Below are 23,781 nucleotides of genomic sequence, written 5' to 3'. Positions count from 1 at the left end.
CCCAGTCCACCAAGTACTGGAATCCGCGCCCCCTCCGCCTCGAGTCCAGAACACGATTGACCGAATAAGTGGGTTCCCCGTCTACGAGACGCGGCGGGGGGGGAACCGGGACTGGCGGATTAATGCGAGCAAAAAAAACGGGCTTAATTTTAGATACATGAAAGACGGGATGAATCCTCCTGTACACTGGAGGAAGATTCAGGCGGACTGTCACTGGACTAATGATTTTGGTGACAGAAAACGGGCCAATGAATTTAGGTGCGAGCTTATTTGAAACGGAGCGGAGAGGAATGTCCTTGGTAGAAAGCCACACTTTAGAACCGACGACGTACACGGGAGGCCTCCGCCGGTGGCGATCGGCTTTGGCCTTGGTGCGCGCCCCCACTTGGAGTAGAGTCTCACGGGCTCTAGTCCAAGTGCGGTGACACCTCTGGACGAAGGCGTGGGCGGAGGGGACCGCGACTTCGGATTCCAGACTAGGAAAAATAGGTGGCTGGTAACCTACGCTACACTCAAATGGTGATAGGCCCGTGGATGACACTGGCAATGTGTTGTGGGCGTACTCCACCATAGACAGTTGCTGACTCCAAGAGGAAGGATTCTTGGACACTAAACATCGCAACGTTCGCTCCAAATCCTGGTTGGCTCGCTCAGTTTGACCATTGCTCTGGGGATGGAACCCAGAGGACAGACTGACAGTCGCCCCCAGAAGTTTACAAAACTCTCGCCAAAATTTGGACACAAATTGGGGTCCCCTGTCAGAAACCACGTCTGTCGGGAGGCCATGAATCCGAAAGACGTGATCAACGACAATCAACGCTGTCTCCTTGGCTGAAGGTAATTTGGGCAAGGGAATAAAGTGGGCAGCCTTCGAGAACCGGTCCACCACGGTCAAAACTACCGTGTGACCCTGGGAGGGTGGGAGGGCGGTGATAAAATCTAGTGCGATATGGGACCAGGGTCTCGAAGGTACCGGCAGCGGTTGGAGTAACCCATCTGGAGGTCGATTGGAAGTTTTACCCGTGGCGCAAACTGAGCAGGCCAATACAAAATTGTGAACATCACGAGCCATGAGAGGCCACCAGAATCGTTGCTTGACTAAAAACATAGTACGATTAACTCCCGGATGACAAGCCACATTGGAACAGTGTCCCCACTGAATAACGCTGGACCGTAAACTCTCCGGCACAAACAACCGGTTCGGTGGGCAACGAGTCGGAGGCGTTACCCCTTCTAAGGCCTTCTTGACCTTCGATTCGACCTCCCATGTGAGTGTAGAGATAAATAGGGTCTCTGGTAAAATGCACTCGGGAGTAGACGGGCGATCGGAACGGTCAAAAATGCGCGATAAAGAATCGGGTTTGATGTTTTTAGAACCCGGGCGGTACGAGAGAGTAAAGTCAAAACGTCCGAAAAAAAGAGCCCACCGAGCCTGCCTGGAATTAAGTCTTTTAGCCGTACGAATGTATTCCAAATTTTTGTGATCGGTCCAGACGATAAAAGGTACCCCCGACCCTTCTAACCAGTGGCGCCACTCCTCCAATGCTAGCTTGACCGCCAACAACTCTCTGTTGCCAATGTCATAATTGCTTTCGGCAGGGGATAAACGATGAGACAAAAACGCGCAAGGGTGCATCTTGTCGTCTGAAGGAGAGCGCTGGGATAACACTGCACCTACCCCCACCTCTGACGCATCGACCTCCACCACGAACTGACGTGATGGATCAGGGGTTATCAGGATGGGGGCTGAAACAAAGCAACCCTTCAGTTTGGCAAACGCAGCTTCTGCTGCGTCTGACCACCTGAACGTCGTTCTGGGGGAGGTCAAGGCGGTCAGAGGCGCGGCTAGTCGGCTGAAATTGCGAATAAAACGCCGGTAAAAATTGGCAAACCCCAGAAACCTCAGTAGGGCCTTACGGGAATCTGGACTTGGCCAATTTACCACAGCCTTAACCTTGTCAGGATCCATGCGCATTCCCTCAACCGAGATGATGTGACCTAGAAAAGGAACAGACTGTGCATGAAAAACGCATTTCTCCGCCTTGACAAAAAGCCCATTCTCTAGCAACCTCTGAAGCACTTGTCGGACGTGTTGCACGTGTTCCTGGAGAGACGATGAAAAAATCAATATATCATCCAGGTAGACATATATGAATTGATCGACCATGTCTCGCAAAACGTCATTGACAAGTGCTTGGAAGACCGCTGGGGAGTTGGAAAGGCCGAACGGCATAACCAAATATTCAAAGTGCCCCCTAGGGGTGTTAAAAGCGGTTTTCCACTCATCCCCCTCCCTGATGCGGACCAAATGATATGCATTTCTTAAATCCAATTTCGTGAAGATAGATGCTCCTTGCAACCTCTCGAAGGCTGAAGACATCAACGGCAAAGGATAAGTATTCTTTACCGTGATGTTGTTCAACCCCCGGTAATCAATACAAGGTCGCAACGATCCATCTTTCTTCCCCACAAAAAAGAACCCCGCCCCCGCTGGAGAAGAGGAAGGGCGGATGAATCCCGTTGCTAGAGAATCAGAAATGTATTTCTCCATGACCTCTCTCTCTGGGACAGAGAGTGAATATAATTTGCCCTTAGGCGGAGACGTACCTGGCAATAACTCTATAGCACAGTCATAGGGACGGTGTGGAGGAAGAGAATCAGCCCGAGACTTACTGAACACCTCCTTCAGGTCCCGATACTCCGTGGGCACGTTAGATAAATCCACTGTCTCCTCCTGCAACACATGAACAGAAACAGACGGACAGGCAGACACAAGACAGGACTTATGACAAAAACTGCTCCACGCCACTACTGATTTGAGCTGCCAGTCTATTTTGGGGTTGTGATGAGTGAGCCATGGGTGGCCAAGAACAATGGGTGCAAGCGGAGTGTCCAGGATATAAAAGGAGATGGTTTCAGAGTGGTTGCCTGACGTGATGAGGGTGATGTCTTCAGTGACCAGAGATATAGTGGGGAGTTCTTGGCCATTGAGGGCGTGTACTGCAATCTGACGGGTGAGGGGTTTGAGGGGAACTTGGTGGTTGAGTGCAAAGGTGTGGTCCATGAAGTTACCTTCAGCGCCCGAGTCCAGAAGTGCGTGACAGTCGTGACGGTGGTTGGACCATCGGAGTCTAACCGGAAGGAGAGTCGATGTTGATGAGGTCTTCTCGGCGGAGATCCCACCCGACAGTAGCCTCATACTTACTGTCGGGCTGGGCCTTTTAAAGGACAGTTGTAGGCGAAGTGTCCAGCTCCTCCACAGTACATGCAGAGGCCCTGGGATCTCCGCCTTTCCTTCTCCTCCCGGGAAAGCCGGGCTCGACCCACCTGCATGGGCTCGGGATCGTAGACGGGGCTGACCGCGTCCCCGCCTCCAGAACGTTGGCCTTCAAATCCTCCCGAAGGGCGGTTGAGCTGTGCTCGCTGTTCCACTCTGGACAGCCGTGCGTCCACTCTAAGCGCCAAAGCGATTAGGTCGTTGAGCTTGGTGGGAAGGTCCATGGCGTATATCTCCTTCTGGACGCGGTCAGCCAGCCCATGCAGGAACATGTCCCACTGCGCCTCCTCGTTCCATTGGCTCTCCGCCGCCAGGGTCCGGAACTCGATAGAAAAATCCGCTACGGATCTCCTTCCTTGACGCAGGTCGGCTAACACTCTGGCTGCTTCTCTCCCGGCCACAGCGCGGTCAAAGACTCGTTTCATTTCGGCGGAGAGCGCTTGGAACGAGGCGCAGCATTCGTCCTGGTTCTCCCACACCGCCGTTCCCCATAGTGCCGCTCTCCCAGTCAGTAACGTCAAGACAAAAGCGACCTTGGTTCGTTCCTCACGGAAGGTTCGGGGCTGGAGAGAAAAATGCATTGAGCATCGTGTTAAGAAGGCTCGACAAAAGTTTGGTTCACCTGAATACGGCTCCGGAGCCGGTAGACGGGGCTCCGACTGGGAGGGGTCCGCTGGTGGTGGTTGGGGAATCGGCGGTGCAGGCGGCGCAGTGGGAGCTCGCAGAAGTTGGATTTGCTGGGTGAGCCCAGACACCTGCGCCACTAAAGCCTGAACAGCGCGAGCTGTGTCGTTGAGGTTCTTTTCTTGGTTATCCATCCGAAGTCTGCTGTTGTTCAGAAAGTCTTCCAGACTTTCTGACGGGTTACTCGCTGCTTCCATTTGGGTCAGATCGTTCTGTAACGATAGAAACTCGGAAGCAAGATGCAAGTAAAACTCAGTATTTATTACAAAGCAATGATGAAGCAAGAGAGAGTCCAGTGGTAACAGGCTAGCGGCGCAGGGACTCCAATGGTCAGATGAATCCGGTGAGTGAGGTGACGGAGAGTGCTGAACAAACAAGACGAATCCAGATAACGACCACAGGAACACGAACAGGAACAACGAAGGCACGGGACTGGAACGCAGAGGGATCAACACAACCGGACATCACAAACAACGATCTGACAATGGAGATGAGAAGTTGGTGAGAATATATACACAGGAATGGATAGACTGCAGCTGGTGATGAGGTAATGAGTGATTGCTGAACGAGCGCTGATGAGCGGCCACGCCCCTCTGATCAGCGCACACACATACAACAACAGAGACACGAGACAAGAAGAAGACATAGGATTTACCAACCGTGACATTCTCTTAGGTAAGGGAAACATTTAAGTGTTTCACGACAGCGATCCTGGATTCACGTTATAAAAGTCTGTTGTTGCCATAGATACGCAAAACACTAACATGTCGGAATATCACGTGTCAGTCCAGTGACGCTATCACGTAACACCGCGTTAGCTCCGAAAGTGGCTGCAGTTTGTGTTGTTCACCGTCTCATGCTTTGGCATTTGTTTAGGTTTTGTGAATGCACTTCTGGCTCTGTGTCTCGAAATACAGCTGAGTATATTTCCATAGCATACCTGTTTTCTGACAGACAGACAGCCGTCTAGTTTGATAGCGATGTCAAATATTGCGCGTCGATCAAATCGGTATTCTTGCAACAATTTTTCATCGCTAAATTAGTCCAAAGGGTTCTCCCATATGATCTTCAGCTGGTTCCATAAATTCAGCCATGTCGTCTTATTTTTGTCCGTGTTACTCTTAAGGTTACGATTTCCAAACCTTAAGTTATACTTAGGGAAATTACCGTTAAGGGGTTTTATGCAACACTTAACGATTACTTAAGTGAAAAAACAGCATTTAAGGGAAATTCTAAGTGTTTATGACGTTTCACTTAAAAAACCCCGTTAAGTAACACTTAAGGGTATTTTTCTGCAACACCCTTAGGTTTAAGGGAAACATAAGGGCGACCTTAAGGGAAAATTACACTTAAGGTGCTTTATGCAACCGGGCACAGGCCCTACGTCTCCGTAGGGACGTGGGCATGCTAGAGCCTATCCCAGCGTCTCAATAATTTTAATAGACCTTTTGTTACAATAAGTGGTGGTATGAATCACGAGGAAGACGATGAGGAACAGGAAACAGGAATTTATTAAACATAACTCAGGAACCACAAAACACGCTATACAATAAACACAGGGTATAAATGCACAGAGAACAGATTAGGGAAACAAGGCACAGCTGGGGCAAATTAACACAACACAGGTGAATGAACTGAACACTAACGAGGAGCGGGAAAACGGGGACACAGGACTGAACCAAAAGCACTAAGCAGTGGGAAACACAGGACATACATATAACACCTTTACATTAGCATGTTGCAAAGCTAATGACTCAATACTAGCAGTAGTTATACTTAATACTTAATAAGTAGTGTATTAAATGTTTATTTATATTTTTAACATTAACGTTTTCCTTTTCAGGGAACTCTAGGCTGCGTCTAAATATGCTCCTGCATGATTACGTCTAAGCACGTTCAAGAAACTCCAATGTCATTGGTATCTCTGTGTTAAAATGTCCGTCCATGTGGTGTTGTTTGTCTCGTAGTTATATATCTATATTAGTAGTGTGGCTATAGACCAATTTTCAGCCGACGTCACAGTTACGTCACGGCGCTAGCTGGTGGCAGAACAAAGGGAAAACTGGAGGCGGCAAATACAAACCAGCACAGATTCGGCTACAAAATAAGGATCTTAAATTATTCTTCTTATTATTAAATGCCATCTTGTTGTGTTGTTGGGTGCAAGAATCAATGAAAAATTAATATGCTTTATCTGCAATTTTTTATTTCTAGAAATATTCACCTCATTAAAATTGCACCGCAATGTCACTCTTTACATTGTCGTCTTCTCGGCGCTGGCTAGGCAGAACTGCGGATCGTACCACACAAGTCTTGTACATGACCATTCAGCACATAGTTATAGGCATCTAAAGATTTACATGCCCTCCGTTTCTCTATCAGGTAGGTGTAGAAGTCAGTTCACTCAACCGGAGGTAACGTTAACGTTAATCCTGTCAGATCCTCAATGAGTGTACGGGTCGGCCAATCTGGTTCTGTCCGATTAAAATTAACTTTTGCAAATAACAATCGTGGTCCTGGACAGTGAGTGACCTTGCACATTAAGATAAAATCGGATTTTCTCCAGTCATTGTTAAAAACAAGCTAACAAAACTTGCAGACTTTACGTTAGAGAAGCGGCCAGAGGGATCGTTCTGCCACCACCTAAGCTCCGCCCACAGAAAAACGTCACCATGTTTACCAACTGAAAATTGGTCTATTAAGCAGTTTAGATTGTGTGTTCCTCCTTGCCCTCGCTACATTACGGGTGGCGATCCACACAATATATGTGTGGTCTGCTTGGGAGCGGTGCATGCATGGTCAGCTTTCAAGATGTGCATTACGATCGTCTTCCACTGAGGACGCTCCGCTCCCGCGTGGTCCTCTTCGAGGAGAAATCAGGTCATATCAAGTTGATCCTTTTATCCAAAGGCAGGATCAAACTAAGCCAAGTCGTCACTAAAACCATTTCAGAGACTGTTAGACTCAAGGCAGCTGCATCCAACGCAATTCCTTTTGGCCTTCTGTACATGAGACCATTGCAGTTGTGGCTCAAGACCGAGCGGCAATCTTCCAGTCTCTCTCTCTTGAAGCCAACATGGAAGTGACTTAAACTGCAATTTATCGACTGGCCGCTAGAGACAGGCTCCAAAAGGGAGTTAATTCCATATATCCCCCATGTTAAAATGGCCAACTTTACAGCAGAAAAAAATATGTTTACAGCCTGGTACAAAAATTGGTTTTGGTCTATATAGCTAATTTTGCCCTTCATGAAAACTGTGAGGGGTGTGAATTTTTTTTAAACTCATCCTTTTATATTATATTAAGCCTCAAAGTTCTGCATAATTATGGGCGTGGCCACTTGAGTGATAGGTGGATTGCTGCTGCTGTCACTAGCCGTTTGTCTGCTGCCTGTTAGCCGTCACGTCACCTCAGCTAATTCCAGTCGCTGAACTTGGCATCTCTTCCGTATTTGTGCTTTTTTTCTGGATTATTTCATACAATTTAGTACACACATTATACCTTCGCCCACGCCTTTGGACTCTCGTCGTTGTCGAGTATCGAGAGAACAACCAGTGCTGTTTTTCAGTTGTTTTCATCTGTGAACATGCACTCATGGATCTCTGACAATTTCGTTGCTTTTTGGAGTTCTCTTACGAGAGGTTCTCTCGTACTGCGTAGGCAAGGCAAGGCAAGGCAAGTTTATTTATATAGCACATTTCATACACAATGGTAATTCAAAGTGCTTTATGTCACCAGGTGACCACATGTTGTGGGGCGGAACTAGAATTCCCGAGGTTTGTTTCCCATAAGGAGGAGACATTAAAGGACGGACTAAAACAAAGCCGGCGGGAATACGTGATGTCCTTATCACTGACTAGAGACAGGTGTGCAGGAGGAAAGTGTGGGGTTTAGCGATTGGTTAACAAGACTCGGCAATGTGTTTTTAAGCATGTGATTTACAGTCTTCAATGAGAAAAAACGGAGTGCGGGGTGAGACGGATTGGCGGCGAGCTCCGGAGGTAACGTTAGTGCTGGCTGGACACGCTGGAGACGCAACGGTGGAGTTTGTAATAAAGAGAGGACAACGAGCACGAGTGGAGTGGAGGCCGGACTGCCTGGGGTTGTGGAATACCGAATCGGACGAGGCAAGAGAGAGATCGGCTGGGCTACGATAAGCTAAGTACACATGTCTACATAAAGTGGCTGGATTGAGTTGTATAACGCTGGAAATATACTGCCAGTATATGCGTGCCTGTCCTCCGTCTCCCCCGCCTCGTTATTGTGAACCAAGTTTAGTTCATGAGTATATGTCTAGTTTGGACTGATCACTAGTGCTGTAGCCAACGACTTACCAGCCTCACTGTGCTATTCTATTGACTTCCATACTGGATGTGCATACTGTTGTCTTGCCAGTGCTGTAGCCAACGACATATCAGCCTCACTGTGCTATTCCATTGACTTCCATACTGGATGTGCATACTGCTGTCTTGCTAGTGCTGTAGCCAACGACTTACCAGCCTCACTGTGCTATTCTATTGACTTCCATACTGGATGTGCATACTGTTGTCTTGCTAGTGCTGTAGCCAACGACGTATCAGCCTCACTGTGCTATTCCATTGACTTCCATACTGGATGTGCATACTGCTGTCTTGCTAGTGCTGTAGCCAACGACTTACCAGCCTCACTGTGCTATTATATTGACTTCCATACTGGATGTGCATACTGCTGTCTTGCTAGTGCTGTAGCCAACGACTTACCAGCCTCACTGTGCTATTCTATTGACTTCCATACTGGATGTGCATACTGTTGTCTTGCTAGTGCTGTAGCCAACGACGTATCAGCCTCACTATGCTATTCCATTGACTTCCATACTGGATGTGCATACTGCTGTCTTGCTAGTGCTGTAGCCAACGACTTACCAGCCTCATTGTGCTATTCTATCGACGTCCATACTGCATACTGCTGTCTTGCTAGTGCTGTTGCCAACGACTTACCAGCCTCACTGTGCTATTATATTGACTTCCATACTGGATGTGCGTACTGTTGCCTTGCTAGTGCTGTAGCCAACGACTTATCAGCCTCACTGAGCTATTCTATTGACTTCCATACTGGATGTGCATACTGCTGTCTTGCTAGTGCTGTAGCCAACGACTTACCAGCCTCACTGTGCTATTATATTGACTTCCATACTGGATGTGCATACTGCTGTCTTGCTAGTGCTGTAGCCAACGACTTACCAGCCTCACTGTGCTATTCTATTGACTTCCATACTGGATGTGCATACTGTTGTCTTGCTAGTGCTGTAGCCAACGACTTATCAGCCTTACTGTGCTATTCCATTGACTTCCATACTGGATGTGCATACTGCTGTCTTGCTAGTGCTGTAGCCAACGACTTACCAGCCTCACTGTGCTATTCTATTGACATCCATACTGGATGTGCATACTGTTGTCTTGCTAGTGCTGTAGCCAACGACGTATCAGCCTCACTGTGCTATTCCATTGACTTCCATACTGGATGTGCATACTGCTGTCTTGCTAGTGCTGTAGCCAACGACTTACCAGCCTCACTGTGCTATTCTATTGACTTCCATACTGGATGTGCATACTGTTGTCTTGCTAGTGCTGTAGCCAACGACTTGCCAGCCTCACTGTGCTATTCTATTGACTTCCATACTGGATGTGCATACTGCTGTCTTGCTAGTGCTGTAGCCAACGACTTACCAGCCTCATTGTGCTATTCTATCGACGTCCATACTGCATACTGCTGTCTTGCTAGTGTTGAAGCTAACGGTTTACCAGCCTCACTGTACTATTCTATCGACTTCCCTACTGGATGTGTATACTGATGTCTTGCTAGTGTTAAAGTCAACGGCTTATCAGCCTCACTGTACTATTCTATCACCTTTTCTACTGGATGTGCATACTGCTGTCTTACTAATGCTTTAGCTAACAACTTATCCGCCTTACTGTACTATCCTGCACTCTGCCTCAATACCATCAGTCTGCATTGCAGCTTAAGGATCCCAGCCTCCCGCTCCAGGCCTATAATTGTAAACCCACCATCCAGTTCGTCTTCTCCCTGACAGGTACATAATGAAATAGCCATCCCAGTGCCGCCGGCGCGGCCTGTCTGCCGCTGTCCTGAGACGATCGCCTGCTGATTCTTGGTGTGAAGATTGTGGTGAGACCTCACTTGAACCTTGGTGTGTTGCGGTGTTTTCCTGTTTCAAAGAGTATTCTACGTTTGCTGTGGATTTCCCCCAGGCTTCGTTGACGGGGCCGTGACAGACTGAGCGGCCAGCTGAGAGCTAGGGAACAGGCTGGTGACACCGTACTGTCAGTTATTCGCTGGGGGAAGAGCTAACTCAGCTGGGTGGCAGCACCCTTTAAGTGGGGGAGCGTGGAGGGAACTCCGGACCGTAACAGAAGACGGATGCCCTGCTTCAAGAGACATTTTAACTATTGAGACTTTAATAAATTCCTTGTTTTATACTCAGTTGACAAGCCTCTGAACTTTATTGGTGGGTGTGGTTTGCTCCTCGGGGTAGAAGGAAAAAAAAGGAGGTGCGACACTTTACATAGAAGAAATTAAAGTAATCAAAACAAATAAGAATAATTAAAACAGTTTAGAATAAAAAATCAAATAAAGTAGTACTGGTCCACCCCCATCTGAGATGGAAGAGATTGAGCCGGTTTACGGTGCCACTGGGCCTCTAGCCCAGGGACGTACTCTGCTGGGGTGGTGCTACACCAGTAATGCCCAGCGGGGCCCCCACAGAGCACGCTTCGTGTGCGCTGTCTGCTGCCGTTACCCTTAACGACGCTCTCAGCGACTTCTTATACAGCAGTATAACTTACTCCTTCACTCGCCTCATCGGAGTGAAGACTCTCCCGCTCTCCTTCAAAATCTCTTCCAGAGATTATAAAAATAAATAAATAAATAAATTAGAAATTAGAAAACAAACAAAGACAAAACCAGTACAGTAAAACAGTTTAGAATAAAAAATAAAATAAAGTACAGTAAAAACAGTCGGACGAACAGTGGCACAGTGCTCATTCAGTAAATGCATAGCTAAACAGATGTGTTTTGAGTCTGGATTTGAATGTGACTACTGTAGGAGCACATCTGATCTCCTCTGGAAGCTGGTTCCAGCTGCGGTTGGCATAATAGCTAAAAGTATTTCTAGCTGATGTGATCCTAATGATCTGAGTGATCTGTTAGGTTTATATTCAGTGAGCATATCTGCAATATATTGAGGTCCTAGCCCATTGAATGATTTATACACCAGTAATAATACTTTAAAGTCAATCCTAAATGTAACTGGGAGCCAGTTTAAAGACTTGAGGACTGGTGTGATGTGTTCATATTTTCTGGTTCTGCGTAATATCTTATGCTAGGGGAAAACCTCTTTTCCACGAGATATTGAAGCCAAAAATTATCGGTAACGCTTCCTTTTACAGTACAGTACTTACGTGTACTTACAGTGTACTTACCTAGAAACTACTGGCTAATATAAGGTAAGTACATGGGTTAGGGGTAGGTTTAGGGGTAGGTTCAGGGTTAGTACCTAGTTATTACCCAGTAATTGTAATTACTATAATAAGTACATAGTATGTACATGGGTAACAGGACTGTAAAAGGAAGCGTTACCAAATTATCCTTAATTTTTAATTAATGTAAAACGCGTTGCGGCAGCATGCAGACATTGGCAAGATGGCTCGCGTGCCTATTGGCTGTCCTGCGGCAACTGCAGCCTATCGAGAGAGGCCCTTGGTGACGTCAGATCACGCAGCTCTCGCGCTCGCTGACGGCGGCTGCCATCACTGCGAGCTACTGCCTATGGCGACTCTGAGGACTCGCCTGGCATTCTTCTCGGAGGCTGCACCCACACCCGCTGTAGTGCCGCGTCATAAAAAGTGCCGCACTAAGCGGGTCCCCGAGTCTTCTCCAGCCCGCGAAAGCTCCCCGGTTCGCCCGCCAGCTTCGCCAGCCTCACTCGGAACGCTCACAGACGGACAGTGGCCGCCGTCCGCCACCGCTTCCACCATTGGTGTCGACGAGTCAGAGCTGATGCATCTGCTCTCACAGGCCATGGCAAGCCTCGGCCTCGAGTGGGAGGCGCCCGCGCACAACAGGCTGGATGGATGTTTCCTGAAAAGGGACCGCGCCCCGCCGTCTTCTAGGCCCGCGCCTTTTCTTCCGGAGCATCACGAAGAAGTCGTGAAGTCCTGGAACGCCCCCTTCTCAACCAGAGTGCGCACCTCTGTCTCAGCAGCATTCTCCGTGGTGGACGGTGCTAAAGACAGAGGATACCTCTCTCTTCTCCCAGTGGAAGTGGCTGTAGCGACCCATCTTTGCCCGCCCTCGGCTGGACGGCGAGCTAAGACGGCGCTACCCTCTAAAGCTTGCCGTGTTACTTCCTCCATGCACGGTCGCGCTTATGCCGCCGTTGGACAGGCTGTTTCGCATTGCACTCGATGGCCGTGCTGCAAATCTTCCAGGCCGACCTTCTCCGTAAACTGGATGAGGTAAGGACCGGAAACGATCAGCGTGCCGGATTTAAGAAGCACTACGGACCTGGCTCTTCGCGCCACGAAATCCGCTGCACAGGCCATGGGGCGGAATATGGCTTCTCTCACCGTTGCTGAGAGACATCTTTGGCTGACGCTATTGGAGATGGCGGACTCGGAGCGCTCTGTGTTTCTCGACGCGCCCATCTCCCCAGCTGGCCTCTTCGGATCATCCGTCAAGAATTTCGCGGATAGATTCGCCGAGGTTCAGAAGACGTCACAGGCTATGAAGCACTTCTTGCTGAAGCGCTCTAGCTCCGCAGCAGGCTGCCCTAAACAGCCGTCTGCTCGAAGCTCCCAGCCGCAGCCTCCGCCCACCACCACCGCTTCACAGCGCCGTCAAGCCCGGGACCAGAGACCACGCTCTCGCTCTGCTGGCCGCTACCCCCCTCCGAGCGGGCCCCGGCCTCGATGAAGCCCGAGGCCTCAGTCTTCCTAGCCCTCCTAGGAAAACGACGGTGTTCAAGTCTCGCCGCGGCCAGACTTTCACCGAAACTTTTCGCTCGTTCAGTTCCAGACAATGTGACTGTTCCAGTGTATTCTGCAGTAAACAAGCCGGTACCACGGCCCGCTTGCCTGCACACAAACAGATAAATCACATAAAGAGTGTAAATTCTGGTATTCCGGCCACGGCCGATGGTGTTATGAGTGTAATAAAAATGCCCACAACACAGTGCTCATTTCTACACACAAGCACAGCCCGCCACAGTACAGGGCACGCACAAATAAAATCGACTCATGTCGATTGTGCATTAAACGTAGTGTATGTGCCCACAAACCAGTGCCCACAAACACTACACACTGCATGTCCCACGGTTTCTGTAAAAACTAAACCAACGCACATACAGTCAGCTCAGGCCGACGGTGTTTTCAGTGCAGTAAATGTGCCCGCTGTCCGGCGCCCACATTCACTCACAGACATGTTAAGCCCCACGGGGTTTGCCCCGCTCGCTCCTTCTCAGCAAACTGCTATAAGGGAGTTGAGCGCGGCCAGGCTGCCCGCCGTGATCTGCGCGCCCCCCGCCTCAAACGCTGCAAGCACAGCGTTTACGTTACAGCACACCGAAGCTCTCCGGCCGCCACTATGTTGCGACCAGAGCCCGGATTTCATTCAACCCCTAGCTATTCACGCGAATGCGTGGGCAAAGCTTCCCGGGGTATCAGAATGGGTGCTGAACATTATAAAAAGAGGCTATTCGCTGCAGTTTGCTCGACGTCCCCGCCGCTACACAGCGCGAGTCGAAACTACGGTAAAAACCGAAGTAGCTCATCTACTACGAGCCGAAATAGCGTAACTATTGAGCAAAGGGGCGATAGAGCCTTTATCTCAAGCTCAGAGCGAAGGGGGTCTATACAGCAGATATTTTCTGGTACCGAAAAAAGACGGGGGTCTCAGACCCATTCTAGATCTAAGACAGCTGAACAAAGTGCTTGTGAAACGTCACTTCAGAATGCTCACAACCAGGAAAATCCTCGCGCAGATTTGCCAAGAGGACTGGTTTATGTCAATAGATCTGAAGGACGCGTATTTCCAAATACAAATAGCGTCACGTCAAAGGCGATTCTTGAGATTCGCTTTCGAGGGCCAGGCATATCAGTACACAGTCCTACCGTTCGGCCTGTCCCTAGCACCCCGTACATTTACAATGTGCATGAACGTGGCTCTCGCACCCCTGAAACTTCGGGGCATGGACTTGGACGATTGGCTGATTCTAGCTCGATCACACTCAGAGCTCATAGAACACAGGACCATATTACTCGAACATCTCGAGAATCTAGGTCTCAAAGTCAATTGGGCGAAAAGTTCACTGTCTCCCAGTCAGAGAATATCTTTTCTGGGCACAGAACTGGACTCGCTGTCTATGACAGCGTGACTATCGCCAGAGCGCAGACTGAACATTCAGCACATCACGAAATCCTTCAGCTGCGGCACTAAAGTCCCGCTCAAAAGGTTTCAGAAAGTGCTGGGTCTCATGGCCTCAGCATCATCAGTACTCCAGTTGGGTCTGCTTCGCATGCGCCCACTGCAGTTATGGCTAAAAGCGCGAGTACCACCTCGGGCATGGGCCTCCGGTCTGTTTCGCCTCAAGGTCGATCAGAAATGCGTCACAGCTCTGAAACCTTGGAGAGCAATCGACTGGTATCAGTCAGGTGTAAACCTGGGGACTTCCTCGAGTATGAAAGTGGTGTCCACGGACGCCTCCACCTCGGGATGGGGAGCGCTGCTTGAGGGCAGACCGTTCTTTGGCCAGTGGTCAGAACGGGAGAAGCTTCTACACATAAACTGTCTGGAAATGATGGCAGTCGACAACGCGCTGAGGCGTTTTTGTCCCCAGATAAAGAATCACCACGTCCTGGTCCGCTCGGACAACATGTCAGTGGTGGCCTATATAAATCGCCTGGGTGGCGTCAGGTCCCGAAACCTTTACAGGCTGACGGAACACCTCCTGGTCTGGGCTCAGCACAATCTGCGCTCATTGAGAGCAGCACATGTGCCTGGTCACCTGAATTTGGGACCAGACAGACTGTCCAGAAACAATGTTCCAGCAGGAGAATGGTCTCTGCACCCGCAGACGGTCCTACTGCTGTGGGAGACATTCGGCAGAGCACAGGTAGATCTGTTTGCGTCCCAAGAAAACGCTCACTGTCCGAAGTTTTTCTCCAAGAGCAGGGATGCGCTGGCCCACGTCTGGCCCCGCTGCCCACTCTATGCTTTCCCCCCCGTCTCGCTCCTGCCTCAGGTATTGGAACGAATAACGGATGCTCAGTGCTACTTGTGGCTCTGCTCTGGAAAAACCAGGCTTGGTTCCCAGTTCTGATGCAGCTGACAAGCACTGCCCCATGGCCAATACGAGGAAAGACCTCCTTTCTCAGGCCAAGGGCTCGATTTGGCATCCTCGCCCAGAGCTGTGGTCCCTACATGCATGGGCCATCAACGGGTACCCGCTAACCTCCCGGAGGGAGTGTTAAACACGATCACGCAGGCTAGAGCCCCGTCTACTAGACGACTCTATTCCTCAAAATGGTCTGTTTTCTGGCTGGTGCAAAGCTCGAGGCTTTTCACCCCTAGACTGCGGGGTCACGGAAGTTCTCTCCTTCCTTCAAGAGCTACTGGATAAGGGCAGAACCCCATCCACGCTCAAGGTTTATGTGGCGGCCATAGCGGCGTTTACTAAACCAACGACTGGCCAGTCACTGGGGAAGAACGATCTGGTCATCCGCTTCCTTAAGGGAGCTAAGAGGCTGAATCCTCCCAGACCCCCTTCAGTTCCTATGTGGGACCGTTTTGGAAGCCATGAAAGGTACCCCGTTCGAGTCAATCCATTTATCAGACATGAAACATTTGTCGTTCAAAACAGTGTTTCTTATGGCTCTCACTTCAGTGAAGCGCACAGGGGACTTACAAGCGGGGCAGGCTGGCAAGGGGCAGGCTGGGCCTCCCCGTCTACATTTATAAGGTTTTATAACCTAGAGGTTCCCGCCTTACAGGCTAAACTACTTTCGGTCTAAAGATCAGTACTGTCTGCTCCGTTGCGTCGGCTCAGAATCCTGAAACCACTTGAGCACCGCTTGCTGATCAAAAAAAAAAAAAAAAACTCCATGGGCAGTAAGTAAGAACATTTTCACCCTGACTGTGTGGAACACTGATGATGTGATTAGCTCCCTTAGGATGCTACTTATTGGAAATGACACTTCTAGCCTCTCTTCTCAGACTCTCTGTGAGTCACTGGTGATTATGCACTATATGAGCCCCGGGCACCTGCCCTTGGGACTTTGGTGTTGGATCCCAGCACGCACGGCGTTTTGCATTGTGTTCCCCTAGCGTAAGATATTACGCAGTACGAGAGAACATCTCGTAAGAGAACGTACTCGGTTACTAACGTAACCTCGGTTCTCTCTAGAAGAGGGAACGAGTACTGCGTATCTTTGCCGTGCCTGCAACATGCTCTGGTTCGCTTCGGCGATGAAAAAACAGATTATATCAGCCCATCAAGCTATATTTATAGGCCCAGGCCACGCCCGTCTCGGCCACGTGATGTATGGTGACCTGATCCCATTGGATCTGACGTCACCAAGGGCCTCTCTCGATAGGCTGCTGTAGTTGCCGCAGGACAGCCAATAGGCACGCGAGCCGTCTTGCCTATGTCTGCATGCTGCCGCAATACATTTTACATTAATTCAAAATTAAGGATAATTTTGGCTTCAATATCTCGTGGAAAAGAGGTTTTCCCCCAGCATAAGATATTACGCAGTACTCGTTCCCTCTTCTAGAGAGAACCGAGGTTGCGTAAGTAACCGAGTACGTTTTCCGATTTAAAAACGTCTATAGATATAGAGGCTACACTCTTTCTGCAATACCGTTGCTCTCACGGAACAGATAGACTATATTATGCTTATTTAACTTTTTAGTGTTTAAAAAAATCCTTGTGCGCATAGTGAAATCCTGCAGGTGTCAGTGCTTTCTCCGTCCTTGCAATAAATGCACATCCTTGAATGAGCGTGGATTTCGAGCGCATTCACTTGAACTTCTTAGGTAATATCTTTGGTTTGGCCCATTTGAAAGGCGGCCAAAATCAGAATTTAAAATGGACTAAATAAATCTCTCTACAAACTTGACGTGCAATGACTGACGTGTATGCACATGAATCACTGTCACACGCATCCGCTCAGAGCAATATTGTAAGTTACTGCATAATACATTTTTAACTCGCATAACACACATAGTCTCACTTTTAGCTATGTCTTTTAACTATTATACTATTTCAAAGGGTAAAAACATTAACTTTATCTATTGGCTTTACATCATCAAGTCAACTGTCACTTTAGTGCAAGGCCCTGTGTGGTCACACACTTGGCACAGCCCTTGCGACGGTACTGCCAGTAGCATATAGCATTAGCTCCTTAGCCTGAGCTAACTTGATCATGTTGAGCTAGGCGGGCGCAATTTCAGCAACCAGGTTTCTCAACTCCACCCACGTTCTGCCTCTTTGCCCATTTGCCCTCACAGGCTAGGGTGCGGTCCTAGATTGCTGCTCAACTCATGGTCTCTGGAGAGGTAATCATCTCTCATGGCACATAAATTGTCCGGAGGTTATGGATGTATTTCTGGCACTGAAGTACTTCCTCCCAGACCTCAGAGGCTATCATGTTCTTGTCTGATCAGACAACACATTTGTAGTCTCATACATGATTTGTAGTCTCATACAGGGGGGTCTGCGGTCACACCCTCTTTGCAGACTGGTACACCAGATCATTCTGTGGGGTCACGGCAAGCTGTTCTCCCTGAGAGCAGTCTACATCCCTGGGTACCTGAATCAGGGAGCAGACATCCTATTGAGACAGGGGCTGAGGCCCGGGGAATGGAGACTCCACCCCAAGATGGTGGAGTTGATTTAAAGGAAGTTCGGCCAGGCGAAAGTGAACTTGTTCGCTTCAGAGGAGATGACACACTGTCCACTCTGGGTTTCCCTCACACATTTCAGGGAATGCACTGGGCTGGATGCCATGGTTGAGACGTGGCTGAGGCTACGCATTTCCCCCAATCGCTCTACTCCCGGAAGTTCTAGAGAGAGTTCGCCAGGACGGGGTACGTCTACTGTTAATATCCCTGCTCTGGCCGGTCCAAGTATAGTTTGTTGTAAGGTAAACTTTGTTGCAAGCAGAGAATCAGAACCAAATACGTATTGTGCACAAGTTTTATTAACTAAATCACAAACATAACTAATCTAAACACATACATACATGTATGGGTAAAAGGGTGAGGGACAGAATGGAATCGGAAGCAGGAAATGGAACTATGGGAAAGATCCATTTAACAATGAAAAGAACCATCAGCCTATCATTTTCAGAGCACCTCATTAAATCGATACTTGCATGGCCTGGTCAGAGGAAACAATCCTTGAAGTTGTTGAAAATTTAAGTTGTTGGTTCCGTGAATGTCAAATGTTGAAGTTGCCATCGTTTTCTTCTCAGTTGGATGAAGAAGATATGATGAACTTGCATGGGTAGTTCGACTCTGTTCTCATGGCTGGAGTGCAGATTGTGGCCTGCCGACCCTGGGCCGGAGAGGACACGCAGAGCAAATGGTAGGAGCTGCGATGGACTTCTTCTGTGTTGAATGAAGACGTCGTGCCAAACTCCTGAGGTTGTCCTTGATTCTGTTGTGGTTGAGAGAGTCCTCTCTCTCCTGAATGAGCACATGGCTGGTTGTGAGTCAAGGTCTGCTGCCCTGGGGTCTGGGGCCTGGTGCGGCCCCGCAGGACAGCAACCCGAACGTAGGAGAGAAGGCCAAGAGAAGGAAAGGCTAGTGGACAGGCCATTTAAAGCTTGACAAAGCTTTAAAACAAAGTACTACTACTCAGTAGAATTGCAGGCCTTTTACCCTCCTCCATTCTTGTCGGTGGACCAAGAGAAGGCAAGGCAAGTTTATTTATATAGCACATTTCATACACAATGGTAATTCAAAGTGCTTTACATAGAAGAAATTAAAATAATCAAAACAAATAAGAATAATTAAAACAGTTTAGAATAAAAAATAAAATAAAGTACAGTACAGTAAAAACAGTCGGACGAACAGTGGCACAGTGCTCATTCAGTAAATGCATAGCTAAACAGAAGTGTTTTGAGTCTGGATTTGAAAGTGACTACTGTGGGTTCCTACACCCATCCTTACACACACAAGAGAAGATAAACTTGCTTTGCCCAATGAGGGCTCTTAAGTGTTACGTCCACCGGTCTGCTCAGTGGCGCAATACTGACCAGCTGCTGGTATGCTTTGGATCACCCGGCGAGGTTCCCCTGCTTCCAATCTGAAAATAAGTAAATGGATTTTATACTGCCTATAAAGGTGCGTGACCTTCCTTCGCCTCTGGTTGTAAGGGCCTACTCTACTAGAACTATGGCGGCATATAAGCTTTAGAGGTGCTCAGTGGTATTTCGTTCCAGGGTAGCGTCATCATCAGACACTACATAGAGTTCCCCAAAAGGGAACGTTTCGGTTACCACTGTAACTCTGGTTCCCTTGCCATACTTCCGGCATGCCTGTGAGTAACTTTCTTCAACCAATCAGAAGTTGATGCTTCTGTGTTCCAGGTATCCTTTATAGCTTCCATGGTGCGCCGTCACACATCACAGGGTGACGTTGCACCAATGACATTGGAGTTTATTGAACACGTGTTTCAGACGCAATCAAGACTGACGCAGTGTATCATTACATAGGGAACCAGGGTCGTAACAGAAAAGTTGTTTTCCCCATATTGTATCTATTTTCTACTAAGCTAATCGCATTACATTGTGGGAACATCTTCTCTAATGCATTTAATGTAATAGTTTTTGAAGGATCTTGAGACACTAAAGACTGGAATAATGACTGCTGAAAATTCAACAAAAATAATGGAAAAAAAATAAACAAAAATAGAAAAAATTTTATTTAAAAGTGTAATATTATTTCACAATATTACTGTATTTACTGTATTTTTGATCAAATAAATGCACCCGTGGTGGGCATAAAATACTTTTTTTTTTAACTTTGAAAAATATTACTGGCCCCTAACTTTTGAACGGTAATGTACAGGTCGATGTACTGTATGTGATGCTGCCTTGGAATTCTACAGCTAGGTTCCGAGGCTGCATAATTATGTTTCCTTACCTTTTAGAACACCCTTTGAGGCAAGAGTGCACATATAATTCCATAAAATGCCTTAAAATGCTGTTTTGGAGGTGTCACACATCAGTAACAGCCTCTTACTCTCTTACTTACCACGTCTTTCTCAGGTTGTTGTCTTTATGTATTACGGACTGCAGCTGAACCGCTGGGTTCTGCAGGTGTCATCGCCATTCTTCCTGAAGGGCCCATTGCCATACCACCCGCAGCTCAGAGCTCAGGCCTGGCGCTATCTTAGCTACATCTTCATGCATGCTGGGTGAGTTACACATACTTGATTATATTAATGAACATGTGATTCAACATATTGATATGACTTAAAATTATTTTATTATCTTAAATGAAGATTAGCTTAAAATTATGTTAAAGAGAAATAGTCAGTTACAATCATCCTGATATGAGAGACATCAAACTGGCACTGGGATTTTGTCTTTAAATTATGGTAAACATATACAGTTTAGCCGTCATTATAAAGAAATATTATATGGGTCAATGCCACGACTGACGAATCTGAATACAGACAGCTGTTACATAAGCAGGAATAAAACCTTTCACAACCACAACAGACTGGTGTAACAAATAAATGTTTTTTTTTTCTCTGTTGTAATTTAAAGAGTTATTTGTATATTAAATCATCCAAGAGTACTGCAGCCTCACAATGTGGCCGACTGCTGCTAATTTGTGCCATTTTTAGATACTGCTTTTATTAGCTGTTTCTTTTCTGCCATTTTAAAATGCTTACACACTCAATGCAACATTTTCAGGCACACAAAACATACTAAAGCACATTTCAAAAAGCTTTTTTCTGGTGTGGACTGAATGTCTCTATTCATGGAGGGCTTGAGACCCTGTGATGTGTCTGATGTCCTGTGATCTGTTGGGGTTTAATTTATTATATTACACTCATCTACCGAGTAATCTCCCCATTAACCCAAGCTAGTGATCTGCTCTGTCTGCTGCACCAACAGAATCCCAATAAGACAACACTCTCTCACACAGAAACAGGCATTTTCAAAAGTCACTCTCTCACCTGGTGTCACCACCAGCAGACATGACTTATTCTGTGTGTCACAGCATTAAACACCACATGATATCATTCAGGACAGCAGAATGCCAACACCACCACCACTGTAAATCCCTTTCATAAGATTCTATTTGTAATCTGTTGGATAAAGGTCATTTTAAAGGTCAACACAGTATTTTTTTAAACACATGAAAATGTTGTGTTTTGGAAAATGCTTTAACATTAAATGCCAGAATAAAACTGGTAAAAAATGAGTTTGTGGCATTGTCCTGTCCTTGGAAGTTTGGAGTTTTGAGAGCTACTGCCCTTTATACTTATACAATATCACACAAGCAAGTGTGTTGTTGCTGTCACAGTCATCGTCTGCACCATCCTGTCTTCGTCTTCACTACACTTCCCAGTATCCCTCGTGTCTTCACACCTGAACTCACTCCCTCATTACACACCTGTTCATCGTCATCATCATCCGTGTCACCTGTCCTCACCTCGTTAGTGTTCATTGGTATCTGTATTTAGTTTCCCTCTGTTCAGTCAGTCCTTGTCGGTTCTACTTTGTTCATAATTGTGTTTAGAGTGTGTGTTATCCTGCCTGTCTGTATGTACCTGTGAGAAAAAATTTAAGTAAATCGTTTGTATTGGAGCCTTTGGACTTTGAGTCTTCTTCAACCCACACTACACCGTAACAGAAGAACCGACCACATCATGAGCTGGGAGCTCGCTGGACAGATCGCGGCTTTGGCTCTGGATAGTCGCGATCTGTTCCACTTCACCTGGGGGTTTGTTCCTCTCGCTGCCTCCTGCTCGCTGGGCGACAAGACGATCAAGGCGTGTTACCGGCTGGGGGCTAAGGCGGTCGATCCAAGGGAGCTCCCAGATCTCTCCGGTTGTCTGCAGAGCTTCCTCCCGTGGCACGCCATGACAACACCTGATTTGCACGTCACCTCTCCTGTGTTCATCCCCGGTCTGGAGTCTCGTCCCCCCGAGCTTTCACCACTGGTCCCGTCCAGCCCAGAGCCCTCACCGCTGGTCCCGTCCAGCCCAGAGCCCTCACCGCTGGTCCCGTCCAGCACAGAGCCCTCACCGCTGGTTCCGTCCATCACAGAGCCCTCACCGCTGGTCCCGTCCATCACAGAGTCCTCACCGCTGGTCCCGTCCATCACAGAGCCCTCACCGCTGGTCCCGTCCATCACAGAGCCCTCACCGCTGGTCCCGTCCATCACAGAGCCCTCACCGCTGGTCCCGTCCATCACAGAGCCCTCACCGCTGGTCCCGTCCATCACAGAGCCCTCACCGCCCGTCCAGCCCAGAGCCCTCACCGCTGGTCCCGTCCAGCACAGAGCCTGAGCTCCACGTCAGCCCTGCCGAGCCTGCGCTTCACGTCTCGTCTGCCCAGCCAGTGACTGTTCACGTCACGTCTGCCTAGCCAGAGACCGCTCACGTTACGCCCGCCGAGCCAGAGACCGTTCACGTCACGCAAGGCGAAACAGAGACTGTTCCCGAGCCTGAGTCTTCTGTCCCTGAGCACATCCTTGAGCCTGTCACTCCCCACTTTTCTTGGGGGGGATATAGGTCCCCGGCCAATGGTCTCCCGAAGGGTCATCTCAGCCATGGCCACCCGAAGGGTCCTCTCCGCCATGGCCACCCGAAGGGTCCTCTCCGCCATGGCCACCCGAAGGGGGCGTCTCCACGCCCTGGTCAGCCTTCAGGGCTTTTTGAAGGGGGGATTTATGTCACAGTCATCGTCTGCACCATCCTGTCTTCGTCTTCACTACACTTCCCAGTATCCCTCGTGTCTTCACACCTGAACTCACTCCCTCATTACAAACCTGTTCATCATCATCATCATCATCCGTGTCACCTGTCCTCACCTCGTTAGTGTTCATTGGTATCTGTATTTAGTTTCCCTCTGTTCAGTCAGTCCTTGTCGGTTCTACTTTGTTCATAATTGTGTTTAGAGTGTGTGTTATCCTGCCTGTCATCCTGCCTGCCTGTATGTACCTGTGAGTAAAATGTAAGTAAATCATTTGTATTGGAGCCTTTGGACTTTAAGGGTGCTTTCACACTGGCAGTTTAGTTCGGAACGGGGCACGGTTCGCTTAAAAAATGCTAATGTGAACGTTGTCATGGGACCCGGGTGTGCACTGGGGTACCGAACCAGAGACTACCTGGAGGAGGTGGTCTGAGTTCGGTTGCTCCCGAACCGTTCCGCGGTTCGCGTGAATGTGAAAGCAACACGGACTCGGGTGCGCACTTGTTCAGGAAGTAAAGTGACCTGCGCATGCGTTTTAGCTTATTGTGATGTATTCAGTTAAATAAAACACTTGTAAGGGATGAAAGTGTTGATGAATTACCTTGGATACGAGCGAGAGTGAGCCGGCAGTGTATTCGCGCATTGCGCATGGAATCAGGGCAAAAAATTTGGAAATCCACTGTCTCCTCAAAAGAGTCTGTTTGCAAGCAGCAGAACCCCACCTTATGTGACACACACACAGTAAACCTGTATTGTTCACTCAACTGCGTATAATATCAGCGAATTAATAAAAAACAAAATATATTGACCCGCGTTCTGTTTTCTATC

The 23,781-nt window shown here is 48.2% G+C and overlaps 1 protein-coding gene across 3 annotated transcripts in view; it reads left to right on the top strand.

The window, feature by feature from the left end:
* rhbdl3 (rhomboid, veinlet-like 3 (Drosophila)) overlaps positions 1-23,781 on the top strand; it is a 145,385-nt gene that overhangs the window by 98,597 nt on the left and 23,007 nt on the right. For all 3 annotated transcript variants that reach the window (XM_056246181.1, XM_056246183.1, XM_056246182.1), the window contains one exon: positions 20,290-20,438. In XM_056246181.1, coding sequence (XP_056102156.1) covers positions 20,290-20,438 — 149 coding nt within the window. The remainder of the gene's footprint in view (positions 1-20,289; positions 20,439-23,781) is intronic.

This window comes from Rhinichthys klamathensis, unplaced genomic scaffold, assembly GCF_029890125.1.
Source record: "Rhinichthys klamathensis goyatoka isolate OS25496 unplaced genomic scaffold, OSU_Roscu_1.1 h1tg000036l_1, whole genome shotgun sequence".
Lineage (NCBI taxonomy): Eukaryota > Metazoa > Chordata > Actinopteri > Cypriniformes > Leuciscidae > Rhinichthys > Rhinichthys klamathensis.
Note: the sequence above shows the minus strand (reverse complement) of the source record. Positions and strands in the feature narration are given on the sequence as shown.